Below are 14,200 nucleotides of genomic sequence, written 5' to 3'. Positions count from 1 at the left end.
CTCAGCCAACATGTGTCACTCTTATAGAATATTACAACATCCATATTACCAACCTATAACAAGGATTCGTACCAAGTTACATGAAAGTCTATCTAAAAATGTGGGAGAAGTTGATTTCAGAATGCAGTCACAAACTCATGAAACTAGCAGTGTCTACGTTTGTTAATCAAGGGCCATAACTCTGGTAAAATGATCCCAACTGGAATGATATCAAAATATGCGTATTACCAACCCTATAACAAGGATTCGTACCAAGTTACATGAAATTCTATCTAAAAATGTGGCAGGAGTTGATTTCAGTATGCAGTCACCCAAGCATGAAACTGATAGAGCCTAGCTTTGTTAATGGCTATAACTCTGGTAAAATTATCCCAAGTGGAATGATATCAAAATATGCGTATTACCAACCTATTACAAGGATTTGTACCAAATTACATGAAATTCCGACTAAAATGCGAAAGGAGTTGATTCAGAACGCTTTATAGCCTTTTTGGGACCGGATGGTCGGAAATCGTCATGACATAATCCCCCTTCGGACGTCTGGCCAGCGAGGATAAAAACACCTGCATCAATTCAACAACTGGTAGTTGCGTCAAAAATGTTCTGCAAATTGATCAACTGCATTGCAAAGGTTGTCAGTAAAAATCTTGGCAGAAACCTCTTTTTGTGTTGTTTAGTATTCTGTTGTGTTGTGGAGCTTTGCAGCACATTCATGTGTGTGAATGTGCAGCAATGATATTATTATATTAAGTTGTTACACATGCTGTCTGGGTTTTATATATATATATATATATATATATAGATATAATTGTGTGTGTGTTCTCTGCAAGATGTTCTGTATTTGTTTTCTACATTTTCCAGTGTCGTCTCTTAAACAATCGAACTCTGGATTTGGGAGGTGACTCCTATTTCCTGCAAACGCTGAAGCAATCATTCATTTACTTTTGTAAGATGTGGCAATCTGACATTTTGACCCCTGTAAACCGGAACTGGGTACTTTAAATAAGAAATGAACTACCAATGTTTTGGACAGTTGATTAATTATTTGTCATTTACTGACTAAAATTCAATCACTTGCAGGTTCTAACTCCTCTAAAAGAAAATGTTGCATTGCTAATTTAATAGCAAAAATGATCTGATAATCACTCGCCCTATTTTCTTTAATGTGAGATGTTGGATTTGATTAGTTTTGTCAGTAACTTAACATCAAATGTACAAACCAAGATTGAAATGAAATCCGGACAAGTTCCAGATTTGTGTGCTTGCAAATTCACCACCGATCTGCATGTGCTCTTTCGCTCTCCCGCTCTCAACTCAGAGCATTTTACTAACTCCTTCGGGCCAATCTTACGCCTATTAAAACCCAGTACCAAACATTAACTCCGTTGACCTGCAGAGGAACTAGGAAGTGCATCGTACCCACAATCCCGGTCTGTTAAAACGCCCCCCGGCTCTGATGGCTCCAAATGGTTTGTGCCAGTGCCAACTTTTGTTGGACTGCCAAAGAGCCTCTTCAGAATGGACTCTGCAGGCCAGCAACTAGCCAGGGTCACATGACACGACATCAGCCAGTAAAAAATTGTGAAGCCGTAGCCACATAAGTGGGAGAGCAGATCGGAGGCAGGAACTATTAAAATTAAGGGACCTATAAACAGTGATGCTGGTTTGCGAGAAGGCCGGACCACCAAATACGCTTACATGAACGTTATAACAACAAACTGTTAAGACACGTTTATGTTAGTGACAACTATAAATGACCTTTAGATGTTTTCCGATAAATCAACCATTGTTACCCTGCAACAATGGTAATTTTGTTGTGTGGGCCGCTGAGGAGGTGGTACTGCTGGCCCACCACCACCAGAGGGCGCCTTGTCTGGAGTGCGGGCTCCAGGCACCAGAGGGCGCTGCCGCCTCACAGGAGCAGCCGGGGTGACAGCTGTCACTTATCGCCTACGACAGCTGTCACCAATCTGATCAGCAGTGGTATATCAGCAAGACGACATCTCCACCTCTTTGCCTTGATATCGGTCTACCTAGGAGCAGTACCAGATCCGACACGCGGAGGCAGTGGCCACCTGGGAGTTCGGGACTTGGCGGCTCCAGTATTCCCGGGGTTCGGTGGCGGAGGAAATCGTGTGGTTCTGGTTCTGCTTTGGACAGACGTCTCTTATCTTCGAGCCTGCCCACGTGACACATTTTGTGAATTGACTTCTTTGTCTATTGTTGTAATCTGTTGTGTTTGTTGTGCTTATTCACAACAGTAAAGTGTTGTTATTTGACTTCCTCCATTGTCCGTTCATTTGCGCCCCCTGTTGTGGGTCCGTGTTCCTACACTTTCCCAACAGGATATCTCGGCCAGCGTCATGGACTCCGAGGGGCGTCCACCCGGCTGTTGAACGACCAATGGGAGAGCAGGGAGCGCAGGCGTCTTGCAGGAGACGTGATTGGTGAGCTGGCAGCACATTCTCACCGCCTTTACGGCTCAGTTGGATCAAATGACTGAGCAAAACATCCTCCTGAACCGCAGGGTGGAGGCTCTCTCCGCCACAGATGGCGGCGAGCGCTCAGGGCGCTGCTGCAGCAGCTCATCCTCCTGCCGACCCTGTGCAGGATATAAACGTTTCCAGGTGTGGTTTCAACAACCCCTCCCACCATCCCCTGAAGCATACATAGCCCTCCTGAGCCGTTACGGAGGTTGTGTGGAGACGTGCGCGGATTTTCTTATGCAGTGTTCGCTCGGTCTTCGCACAACGTCCCGTCATGTACGCTTCTGATGCTAGTAAAATAGCTTATGTGATTGCTCTGCTTCGGGGTAAAGCACGCGCCTGGGCTACGGCGCTCTGGGAACAGAACTCACGGTTGTTATCAGCATACACTGGGTGTGTGGGGGAGTTCAGAACAGTGTTTGATCACCCTAACAGAGGAGAGACCGCTTCAACCTTGCTGCTGTCAATGAGACAGGGACGCGAGACGCACAGCCGCTTATGCAGTCAACTTCCGCATCGCGGCTGCGAGGTCCGGCTGGAATAACGTTTTGCGCTCCGCGCCGCCTTCATAAACGGACTGTCGTTGGTTTCTGAAGGAGCAGCTGGTAGCTAAGGAGGAACCGCGGGATTTAGATGGGCTTTATCGATCTCGTTATACGGTTAGACAATCGGTTGGAGGAACGCCGTCGGGAGCGAGGCGAAGGACGTTACCGGATACGCGCCGCCCCTCTCCCTTCCGGGTTCGAAAAGGGGCCGCCCTCCCCACGCTCCACAGCCGCAGCGCTTTGTGGGGCAACAGCTCCCCCTGCTGACGTTGTTAGGGAAACGCACAGGGCCAAAATGGGGGAGGCTGATCGTGGAGAGTGTTTTCTCTGCAGCTCAACTGAGCACACACAGAGAAACTGCCCCAAACGGCCAAAACGACAAACACTCGCCCCTTAGAGACTGGGCTAAGGGGGGGTCAAAACAATTCAAGTGAGACACACACAAATTGCCACACGACTCCCAGTCACAATCCTGAGTGGGGATTTAACCCTTCAAGCCCGAGCACTGGTGGACACGGGGTCAGAAGGGAATCTGCTAGACAGCAGATGGGCAAGGGAGGTAGGGCTCCCTCTGGTGGCGCTTCCTTCGCCGTTGCAGGTGCGGGCACTAGATGGCACCCTCCTCCCTTTACTCACACACAAGACACAACCAGTAACTCTGGTGGTGTCTGGAAACCACCGGGAGGAGATTGAGTTTTTTGTAACTCCTTCTACCTCCCGCGTGATTTTGGGCATCCATGGATGTTGAAGCACAATCCCCGGATTGATCGGCCGTCTGGGGTGGTGGTTCAGTGGAGCGAAACCTGCCATCGGGGGTGTTTAGGATCCTCGGTTCCTCCCGGTTCACAGGCTAAGGAGGAGGTCAAAGTCCCTCCCAATCTGACAGCGGTGCCGGTTGAGTACCACGATCTTGCTGACGTCTTCAGTAAGGATCTGGCACTCACCCTTCCCCCGCACCGTCCGTACGATTGTGCCATTGATTTGGTTCCAGGCGCTGAGTTCCCGTCCAGCAGGCTGTACAACCTCTCACGACCTGAGCGCGAATCAATGGAGACCTACATCCGGGACTCATTAGCTGCCGGGCTGATCCGGAACTCCACCTCCCCGATGGGGGCAGGTTTCTTTTTTTGTGGGGCAAGAAAGATGGCGGACTTCGTCCATGTATTGATTACAGGGGGCTGAATGAGATTACGGTTCGCAACCGATACCCGTTGCCATTGTTAGATTCCGTGTTCAACCCCCTGCATGGAGCCAAAATCTTTACTAAGCTGGATCTTAGAAATGCGTATCACCTGGTTCGGATTCGGAAGGGAGACGAATGGAAGACGGCATTTAACACCCCATTAGGTCACTTTGAGTACCTGGTCATGCCGTTCGGCCTCACCAACGCCCCCGCGACGTTCCAAGCCTTGGTTAACGACGTCTTGCGGGACTTCCTGCACCGATTCGTCTTCGTATATCTGGACGATATTACTCATCTTTTCTCCGGATCCTGAGACCCATGTCCAGCATGTACGTCAGGTCCTGCAGCGGTTGTTAGAGAACCGACTGTTTGTGAAGGGCGAGAAGTGCGAGTTTCACCGCACGTCTTTGTCCTTCCTGGGGTTTATCATCTCCTCTAACTCCGTCGCCCCTGATCCGGCCAAGGTTGTGGCGGTGAGAGATTGGCCCCAACCAACAAGCCGTAGGAAGCTGCAACAGTTCCTTGGCTTCGCTAATTTCTATAGGAGGTTCATTAAGGGCTACAGTCAGGTAGTTAGCCCCCTGACAGCCCTGACCTCTCCAAAAGTCCCCTTCACCTGGTCGGATCGGTGCGAAGCCCGCGTTCAAGGAGTTGAAACGACGGTTCTCTACTGCGCCAGTTTTGGTGCAGCCCGACCCTAGCCGCCAGTTCATGGTTGAAGGTGGACGCCTCTGACTCAGGGATAGGAGCCGTGCTGTCCCAGAGCGGAGAGACCGATAAGGTACTTCACCCATGTGCCTACTTTTCACGCAGGGTGACCCCGGCTGAACGGAACTATGACGTCGGCAATCGAGAACTCCTTGCGGTGAAAGAGGCTCTTGAAGAGTGGAGACATCTGTTGGAGGGAACGTCCGTGCCATTCACGGTTTTCACTGACCACCGGAACCTGGAGTATATCAGGACCGCCAAGCGGCTGAACCCCAGGCAAGCCCGCTGGTCACTGTTCTTCGGCCGTTTTGACTTCCGGATCACCTACCGCCCCGGGACCAAAAACCAGAGATCGGATGCCTTGTCCCGGGTGCATGAAGACGAAGTCAAGACGGAGTTGTCGGATCCACCGGAACCTATCATCCCGGAGTCCGCTATCGTGGCCACCCTCACCTGGGACGTAGAGAAAACCATCCGGGAGGCCCTGGCACGGAGCCCGGATCCCGGAACTGGGCCGAAGAACAAACTTTACGTCCCACCAGAGGCCAGGGCTGCAGTCCTGGACTTCTGTCACGGCTCCAAGTTCTCCTGTCATCCAGGGGTGCGTAGGACCGTGGCAGCTGTCCGGCAGCGCTTCTGGTGGGCATCCCTGGAGGCCGACATCCGGGACTATATCCAGGCCTGCACCACCTGCGCCAGGGGCAAGGCTGACCACCGCAGGGCATCGGGACTGCTCCAGCCGCTGCCTGTGCCTCATCGCCCCTGGTCCCACATCGGCCTGGATTTTGTCACGGGCCTCCCGCCGTCCCAGGGCAACACCACATCCTCACGATAGTGGACCGATTCTCCAAGGCGGCCACTTCGTGGCCCTCCCGAAGCTCCCGACTGCCCAGGAGGACAGTGGACCTCCTGGTCCACCACGTCGTCCGACTGCATGGGATTCCAACAGACATCGTCTCCGACCGCGGTCCCCAGTTCTCCTTGCAAGTCTGGAGGAGCTTCTGCCGGGAACTGGGGGCCACGGTGAGTCTCTCGTCCGGGTATCATCCTCAGACCAATGGGCAAGCAGAACGGGTCAATCAGGAGGTGGAACAGGCCCTGCGCTGCGTGACGGCCGCGCACCCGGCGGCCTGGAGTACCCATTTGGCCTCGATCGAGTATGCCCATAACAGCCAGGTGTCTTCAGCCACCGGCCTCTCCCCTTTTGAGGTGTGTCTGGGGTATCAGCCCCCGTTGTTTCCGGTGGTTGAGGGAGAGGTCGGTGTGCCCTCGGTCCAGGCCCACCTGCGGAAGTGCCGTCGGGTGTGGCGCGCCGCCTGTTCTGCTTTGCTAAAGGCCCGGACAAGGGCAAAAGCCCATGCAGACCGTCGGCGGACCCCGGCCCCTGCGTATCGGCCAGGGCAGGAGGTGTGGTTGTCCACAAAGGACATTCCCCTGAAAGTGGACTCCCCTAAACTACAGGACCATTACATCGGTCCCTTCAGAATCCTTAAGGTCATCAGTCCAGCCGCAGTGAGGCTTCAGCTTCCGGCCTCACTGCGGATCCATCCTGTTTTCCATGTGTCCCGGATAAAGCCGCATCACACCTCACCCCTCTGTGCTCCGGGTCGGGCGCCGCCTCCTGCCTGGATCATCGATGGCGAGCCGGCTTGGACTGTGCGCCGGCTCTTGGATGTCCGTAGGATGGACCGGGGCTTCCAGTATTTGGTGGACTGGGAGGGGTACGGACCCGAAGAACGCTCCTGGGTGAAGAGGAGCTTCATCCTGGACCTGGCCCTCCTGGCCGATTTCTACCGCTGCCACCCCGGACAAGCCTGGCCAGGAGGCGCCCGTTGAGGGGGGGGGGGGAGTCCTGTTGTGTGGGCCGCTGAGGAGGTGGTACTGCTGGCCCACCACCACCAGAGGGCGCCCTGTCTGCAGTGCGGGCTCCAGGCACCAGAGGGCGCTGCCGCCTCACAGGAGCAGCCGGGGTGACAGCTGTCACTTATCGCCTACGACAGCTGTCACCAATCATCTGATCAGCAGTGGTATATCAGCAAGACGACATCTCCACCTCTTTGCCGAGATATCGCTCTACCTAGGAGCAGTACCAGATCCGACACGCGGAGGCAGTGGCCACCTGGGAGTTCGGGACTTGGCGGCTCCAGTATTCCCGGGGTTCGGTGGCGGAGGAAATTGTGTGGTTCCGGTTCTGCTTTGGACAGACGTCTCTTATCTTCGAGCCTGCCCACGTGACACATTTTGTGAATTGACTTCTTTGTCTATTGTTGTAATCTGTTGTGTTTGTTGTGCTTATTCACAACAGTAAAGTGTTGTTATTTGACTTCCTCCATTGTCCGTTCATTTGCGCCCACTGTTGTGGGTCCGTGTTCCTACACTTTCCCAACAAATTTACTGAGATACTTCAAGGTTTGTTTGTTTTTTTTTTGCTTATGTCATCTGTTACCTTAAAGGAAATACATAAAAGCAGAATTTACATTATTATTTCATCATTAGATCTACAAAATATAAGATAACAGCATAAAACCGACAAGTTAGCGATGTCAAATACTTGATGTTTCTTTTAATTGATAAAATCTACTCTTAGAATAGAAGAAGTAAGTCCTATATAGGATCTGAGGCCCGTTGCTGACCTCTGGATTCTGTAGCCTCAAGCAGATGAGAGTCTACAACTCCCCCTGGACGGGACGCCAGTTACTTCCCCAGCCAAGGCTATTACCCATTTACAGTGTCTTGTCCAAGTACACAGGTAGAAGAGCGCTATCCGAACCCAGGTCCACATATTGGCAGGCCAGCTCCTTATGCACTCAGCTACCTGCTCTACAACTATTATAATAGCTGTAGAAAATATTCTATCAACTCCTTAATCCAGCCACTAATCATTTATTTAAAGGTGTAAACTCAAGACCCACAACTCAGTCTTTGGATGTGGAAAGTCTCCTGCCGTAAACGAAACTTTGGTCTGAAGCGGTTTTTAAGGTTTCGTGACATGCGTCACGTCCACATGCTCCTGCTCCCCGTCTCTTTGGAGAGCGGATATGGCAAAAGACGGCTCCTTCCATTTAAAGCAATAGGCACGGGAATTAGATCTTTCCTACACACCTATTTCGGCATCACTGGTTTTAATTTTGACTCCAAAGTGGAACAACTATGTTAGATAAATCTGTACTAATTCCTTATTTCTGCCTTTCTGCCAACTTTTGTTGGATTGCCAAAGAGCCTCTTCAGAATGGACTAATTGCTAAGTTCTGATTTCTCCCTTTATCTGAAAGTGAGATTAAACCACACCCACTGTAATGCCCACATTGTACAAAAGTGTTGTGCAAGCTATGTTCGGGGTGTTGCACAAGATGCAGTCCGTCTGTGGAGACCCGGCGTCACAGACCGAACGGTCCCCCTAAAAATCAGTCCCCCCCCCCGATGACGCGGTTCACGGATTATCACCTTGTTTCTAATTCAAACTGCGCTCCAGTCATCATGTATCTCAGCGACAGATATCTGAAGCTTTTATACAACAATCATTTCCACATAAATTCAGGATTATTTCATCAAAGGCGGTGGAATGATCAAAGCACTGCAGCTAAACGAGCTGCTAGCTGATGCGTTCGCTGCGCGTCGGTCATTTCAAAGTGTCACGGAATTTCGTCAAGTTTCTGCTTAAAATGGCCTAGTTTCTGCTTGAAACTAACTTTAGAATGATTTAAGAGGTTTTACTTTACCATCTGATGGTTAATAATCCCATTAATCCATTTGATTGCTTTGGGTGAAGAGACTCCGTCTCAGACGTGCTGCTCTGGTCAGAAATGACGCATGCGCAGATGCAAAAGGTGGACTGACTTTTAGGGGTGGACCATTCGGTCTGCGACACCGGGCCTGTTTTCAACGTAACGTTTAATAAATTCAAAATGAGGACTATAATGATTTGGTTCTTGGTAGGGGGCAGTATATAACATAAAGAACTGGGAGAAATTACAACTATTTTTAAGACCCACGGTGACCAGTATTGGCTTACTGAAGAGATGGAGAATATGGACCCCTCAACGATGTAACGTCTTTGGAGGATTTAAAATACTCGAATATTAATTGCTGTTCCATTAATCAAATTTAGACTTACGTTGCTTGCTCTGTCACATTTGGTCAACGGAATTGACAGTCGGACATATTGTCAAATATTTTCAATTTATTGTCATTTATATAGTACCAAATCACAACAGAGTTGCCTCAAGGCACTTCACACAAGTAAGGTCTAAACTTAGTAACCCCCTTACTAAAATCATACAGGAAGGTTCCAACTACCTTTATTCTGTCAATGCAGTAATATAAATTCAAAATCAAATCGACCACTAATTCTTCATAGTTTTGCCTGGCTTGATACATTAGCCTTAGAAATGGAAAATCCAAAGTAAAACAATTGGAAAAATGGCTACATCTGGCCCATGTGCCACCTTATAGACACCACAGTCATGACGGACGGGCCGGTGAGCCTACCTTGCCGTATTTCTGTGCGTAGGAGCCTGTGAGCAGTGAATGGAAGACTATGATCGTCTCGTCCAGATCCCACACAAACACCCTCTGCAACAAAAGAGATTCTTCAGTGTTAATAAGTCGTGGCACCCGGTCACACCGACACACGGGTAAAAGAAATACCACATATCGATTGTAATCCCTTCTACTGGTGAGTGTTTTTGCTTACTGACCTCTAAGTCGCTGTCAGGAGGAGGGGAGGGGTTGTTCTTGCGGCCCCTGCCCCGGGACTTGGACCCCCCACTCCTGCAGGCTCGGTCATCCAGCTCTTTGATGGGTGTGGACGGGCTCTGCACTGTTTCAAAGTCCCCTGAGATTTTATGCAAACACAGATGCATGCTCCACCTTAACTATTTTAATTATAAACGGGCAATCACAAAATATAGCGACGTGATCGGAGCCAATCCCGCAGGTGTTCTGGACTCGAATCCAGAAGTAATAACTCAGACCCTGAGCGGTAATAAGCTGTCTTACTGAGTTTAATAATTCAAAGTAATTGGCATAACAGATCAACTTCTAAACGAGCGGGAAAATCAACAACGCAAAGGTTTACCTGCGGGGGCAAAGAGGGAGCGATGCCATGAATTAGCAGAGGTAACGATGAGAGCGGTGAAACACGATTCTTGTTGCATAGATAGAAAAATTATGAACGCGCTACGTGCACGCCCTCCTAATTCCACACGCTCCCACTGCTGTGCACTAACGAGAACCAGACCGCGAGCTTCAGCTCTCATATTGTTTTGTCTCAATCAGGGGGCGATGGAGAGAGGGGGGCAAAATAGAGAGAGGGAGGGGGAGAGAGCGCGAGCAGCAAAAGAAACAAACGTAAAAACGATCAGAAAGAAAAGGAAAAGGTGCGTGACTTGCTACCTCACAGGACACGCCCCCAAACAGATTTGTTGACTGCTTGTATTATCTAAAAAAAAACCTCAAAAACGTTTTTGCTTTACATCAACATAATGTGAGAGATAAATATTCAGATGTTACATTTCATCAAAGTTGTTTCATTAAGACAAATAGAGTCTGCTCTCTAATCCTGAGTCAGTTTTTCTTTCAATTGTGCCACTTTCTCTTTTTTTGTAAATATATATTCAGATTATATTCATATATAAATGTGTCCAGAGTTTTTTTTTTTTTTTTTTTGCTGTCACACTTTTCTTACACTTTTCTTTGGACTTGTCCAGTATGCAAATGAGCGTGAGGTTACAGACTCAGACAGCAGTGGGCGGGGCCAGAGATTCTTGGCTACGGCTAGAGGTGGGCGATACCGGGAATTTTGGTATTGATCCGATACCAAGTAAATACAGGCCCAGTATCGCTGATACCGATACCGATACTTTTTCATATTTAAGCTTCATAGATCCAAAGGATCCAAAAGACCTAGGATAGAATTTCGCCAAATATTGTACGTGACAACAAAATACTTTATTATCACAATCAACATTTTTGTTTAAAAAAATATCACTCAACACAACTTAAAACAAAATCTCCTGAGGTAGAGGGCTGACAAACCACAATACAACAAAATTAACACACCACAACAAAAGTGGCTGGCGCCGCTGAGCCACGTGACTGCACAACAACAAAAGACCAGAGGGGGAGGGTGCGCTGCTCCGTGTTGTGTGACACAGCGCAGTGCTGCTCTTACAGACAGAGAGTAGACTTCGATGAATCTGCGTGCGCAGCAGTCAGTGCGTGCAGGAGAGAAAAAAAGCTTAAGTATCGATCTTTTTACACGAGGATCGTTCAATATCAATACCAGCGTTGGTATCGATATTATCGATAATAGGATCGATCCGCCCACCTCTAGCTACGGCATTTCCTCAGAAATTGTGGGAAAATGTGCAGAATTTGAAACAAAAATATTTGGAGCAGGTTATTTTCTGTGCCTTAAAATCTCCTCTGGAGATTATGCTTAAAGGTGTATTTACTTTTGTTGTTGTTGAAGTGGTAAAATTGGTTTTCTTAACCACCTTTGTAATTTTGCTCCTTAGGTTTTCGCAAAAAGGATTCGCAACCTTATACTGCAAATATGATTAAAAAAAATCGTCTTATCTGGAAATATTTCATGATTTTGTCTCAAGTGGGTTAACATACAGTGAAATGATGCTGTGATGCACTGGGAAATTTAGTTTCCCAGCATACACACAGTTTCCCACACAGACCTGAAAAATGTGGTAGATCTTCAGTTGATACTGGGAAAAGAAAAAAAGAGGTCCTGTAGGGAAGAACCTTCATATTTCAGATGAATGTTTTGCGGGATACCTGCTGGACAGGTAGGTATAAGACATACACAGGTCTGCTTTGTTAGTTGAAAACATTAATTTTAGCTATGTTTTTATGTATTTTTCCAAGTTGTGAGTTTGAAATTCCAAGTTCCCATTTTCCATCGAATGCAGCGTGAACGTCAAACCTTGCACATGTGCGTCCCCCTCTGTGTCGTCTGCAAGTTCTCACAGAGCAAACTCACTTTATTTTATTGCTGGTATTTTGCAATATACCACAGAAATAAAATGTATTATTGTGAAAAATCAAAAGGAACTACACCTTTAATGCCACATTAACCTCCAGTTTCATTGCAACTGAAAGATGATTTTAAACTCAAACTGGTATTTTATTAATTTCTGGATTTCAATCAGGGATGGTGAACATTATGCAGATTTACAGAGTCCCAACTTGTGTAATTTGTTTTCTTTTCCTGACAAACCTGGGAGGAGTTCTGCAGCCTGTCCGGTCATGGCAGGGGTGGAATCTTGCAGCTGGTAGGCCGCTGTGGAACCGGTACCGTCCACGCTGTTGGAGGTCATGTATGTCCCATAAGTGGAGGCAGAATAATACTGGGCGTACTGGTTTTGGCCAAACGTCGTGTACGAGGGATAATCCTGCAGAGGATAAAGCGAGTCAGCAGCTTGTATTTCTGCACAGCGCGGAGGAGTTCAGGCAGATTTTTGAAGATGTTTTACAAGAGTTCTCTCTCCTTCCTCTAATCTTTTATTCCCTCCATTCTGGTTTTTATATCTCCAAAACATTTAAAGCCTTGTGTTGCTGCTTTTTACTGACCCAGCGGAGACTCGCGTCTTTTACAAGCCTGTCACTGCATCCATCTCTATACGTTCTTATAAACCACATGAATCCACACTCGCGCACAAATGCTGCGTATGTTTGACCTTTGTTGCTCCATTTCTCTTTTTCTGTTAAACTCATACCACCCCCCACCAAAGCCGCCCACATGAGCCAAACCTTGACTTTCTCTCTGTAAACAGACACATCTGTCATTGTCGGACATTAAAATCCCCCTTTAAGCGTTTTACTACCACAATGCAATTTATCATAAAGACATAGAGAAATATTCGGAACAAAACAGGCTTTCAAAGAGACTCGCTTTCTGCTTCTCTCCCCGGTTTGTCCCTGTTGTAAGGCCATGTTGTAAATGGATTTTTATTTCTTAAAGCTGCTCTGCAGGAGGAAACTTGTGTGGGAGTTTTAACCGTAAAACCACTCCTGGCCTCCAATGCACAATCGTCTTGGTTTATTTGACTGAATGCATTTATTATGAACCTTAAAGCTACAGTGTGTAGGATTTGGTGTCATCTAGTGGTGAGGCAATACGCAGTTACCAGTCACGATTTTGCTTCCCTTCTCGTTTTTGCTTCTTTAGCGATGGAGATTCATGCTTGCGTTCTCTTGTGATAATCACAAAAATTAGGGTTCTCAAACAGCAACCAGTGGTCAGTTTTCAGGGGAACAACCAATCAGTCTTCCGCCCACGCTGAAAAAATGCAAAAGGTGGTGTAAGTATGTCCCTTTTTGGGCTACAGTATCAACATGGCAGTACAACATGGCGGCCTCCATGAGGGGGCCCACTCCCATGTAGATGTAGGGCTCCATCTAAGCTCGTGAAAATACATTTATCCACTGTTGCAGGTAATTTTGCATTAATGAACAGTAGAGAAGATTGAATCTTCGACTGGACTGGGTTGATTGCCTCGAGGACGTTTCGCTTCAAATCGCAGAAGCTTCCTCAGCTAAAATTCTTGCTCTGGTCGTCTGACTTCTGTCTGACCCTTGTCGAGAAGAACAAACAGAAGCCACAAAAGCTGGAGTTTTAAACCTAACCAGACGCTGCCTACCGAGAGGCAGACTGCTATTGGCTAGTGACTAAACAATTGCTTTAATTAGCACCTATTGTGCTCTAGTTAGCACCCTCCTAATGATAGGGTAGCTGTCCATCCTAACGATGGGACTGACGCCTCTCCTGATGGCGTGAATGACTCATTACCATGAAACGAAACGTCCGCGCTTCAAGCAACCTAGTCCAGTCGAAGATTCAAGCTTCTCTACCATGGAAATCACCTGGACAACAAAGAGCCTACACAGAAACATTAATGAACAGCTGAATATTAATGCTATATTCTATTTCTGCTAATAAAATAAAAGCATTTTATCCTACACACTGTAGCTTTAAGATTAGTTTTAGGTCCAACCAACAGTCTACAGTGAGGAAAATGTCCTTTTAAAATTGCAAGACTGTCTTTTAATATTCTTCAGAGATATTCATTTAAATGTAGCATTACTTGTATGAGCTCATTTGGGTGAAATCACTGAAGTCTGTCTTAAGTACAGCCACTCTGTAGTGGTTTGTTTTTATTAAACATGTTCAGTATGTTTAAGATTTAATTCATGCATTGTTCTAAATCATTTGTTTTTTTCTGCCCCCTTGTGTCAAAATTACAATATTTATAGAATATTAGTAA

The 14,200-nt window shown here is 47.5% G+C and overlaps 1 protein-coding gene across 1 annotated transcript in view; it reads right to left on the bottom strand.

Moving 5' to 3' along the window:
* The window catches only part of eya4 (EYA transcriptional coactivator and phosphatase 4), an 81,591-nt gene that overhangs the window by 12,309 nt on the left and 55,082 nt on the right, over positions 1-14,200 (bottom strand). Inside the window, 3 exon segments of the mRNA XM_034162569.1 lie at positions 9,411-9,494; positions 9,620-9,756; positions 12,154-12,328. Coding sequence (XP_034018460.1) covers positions 9,411-9,494; positions 9,620-9,756; positions 12,154-12,328 — 396 coding nt within the window.

The sequence above is a fragment of the Thalassophryne amazonica genome, chromosome 21, assembly GCF_902500255.1.
Source record: "Thalassophryne amazonica chromosome 21, fThaAma1.1, whole genome shotgun sequence".
Taxonomy (NCBI): Eukaryota; Metazoa; Chordata; class Actinopteri; order Batrachoidiformes; family Batrachoididae; genus Thalassophryne; species Thalassophryne amazonica.
Note: the sequence above shows the minus strand (reverse complement) of the source record. Positions and strands in the feature narration are given on the sequence as shown.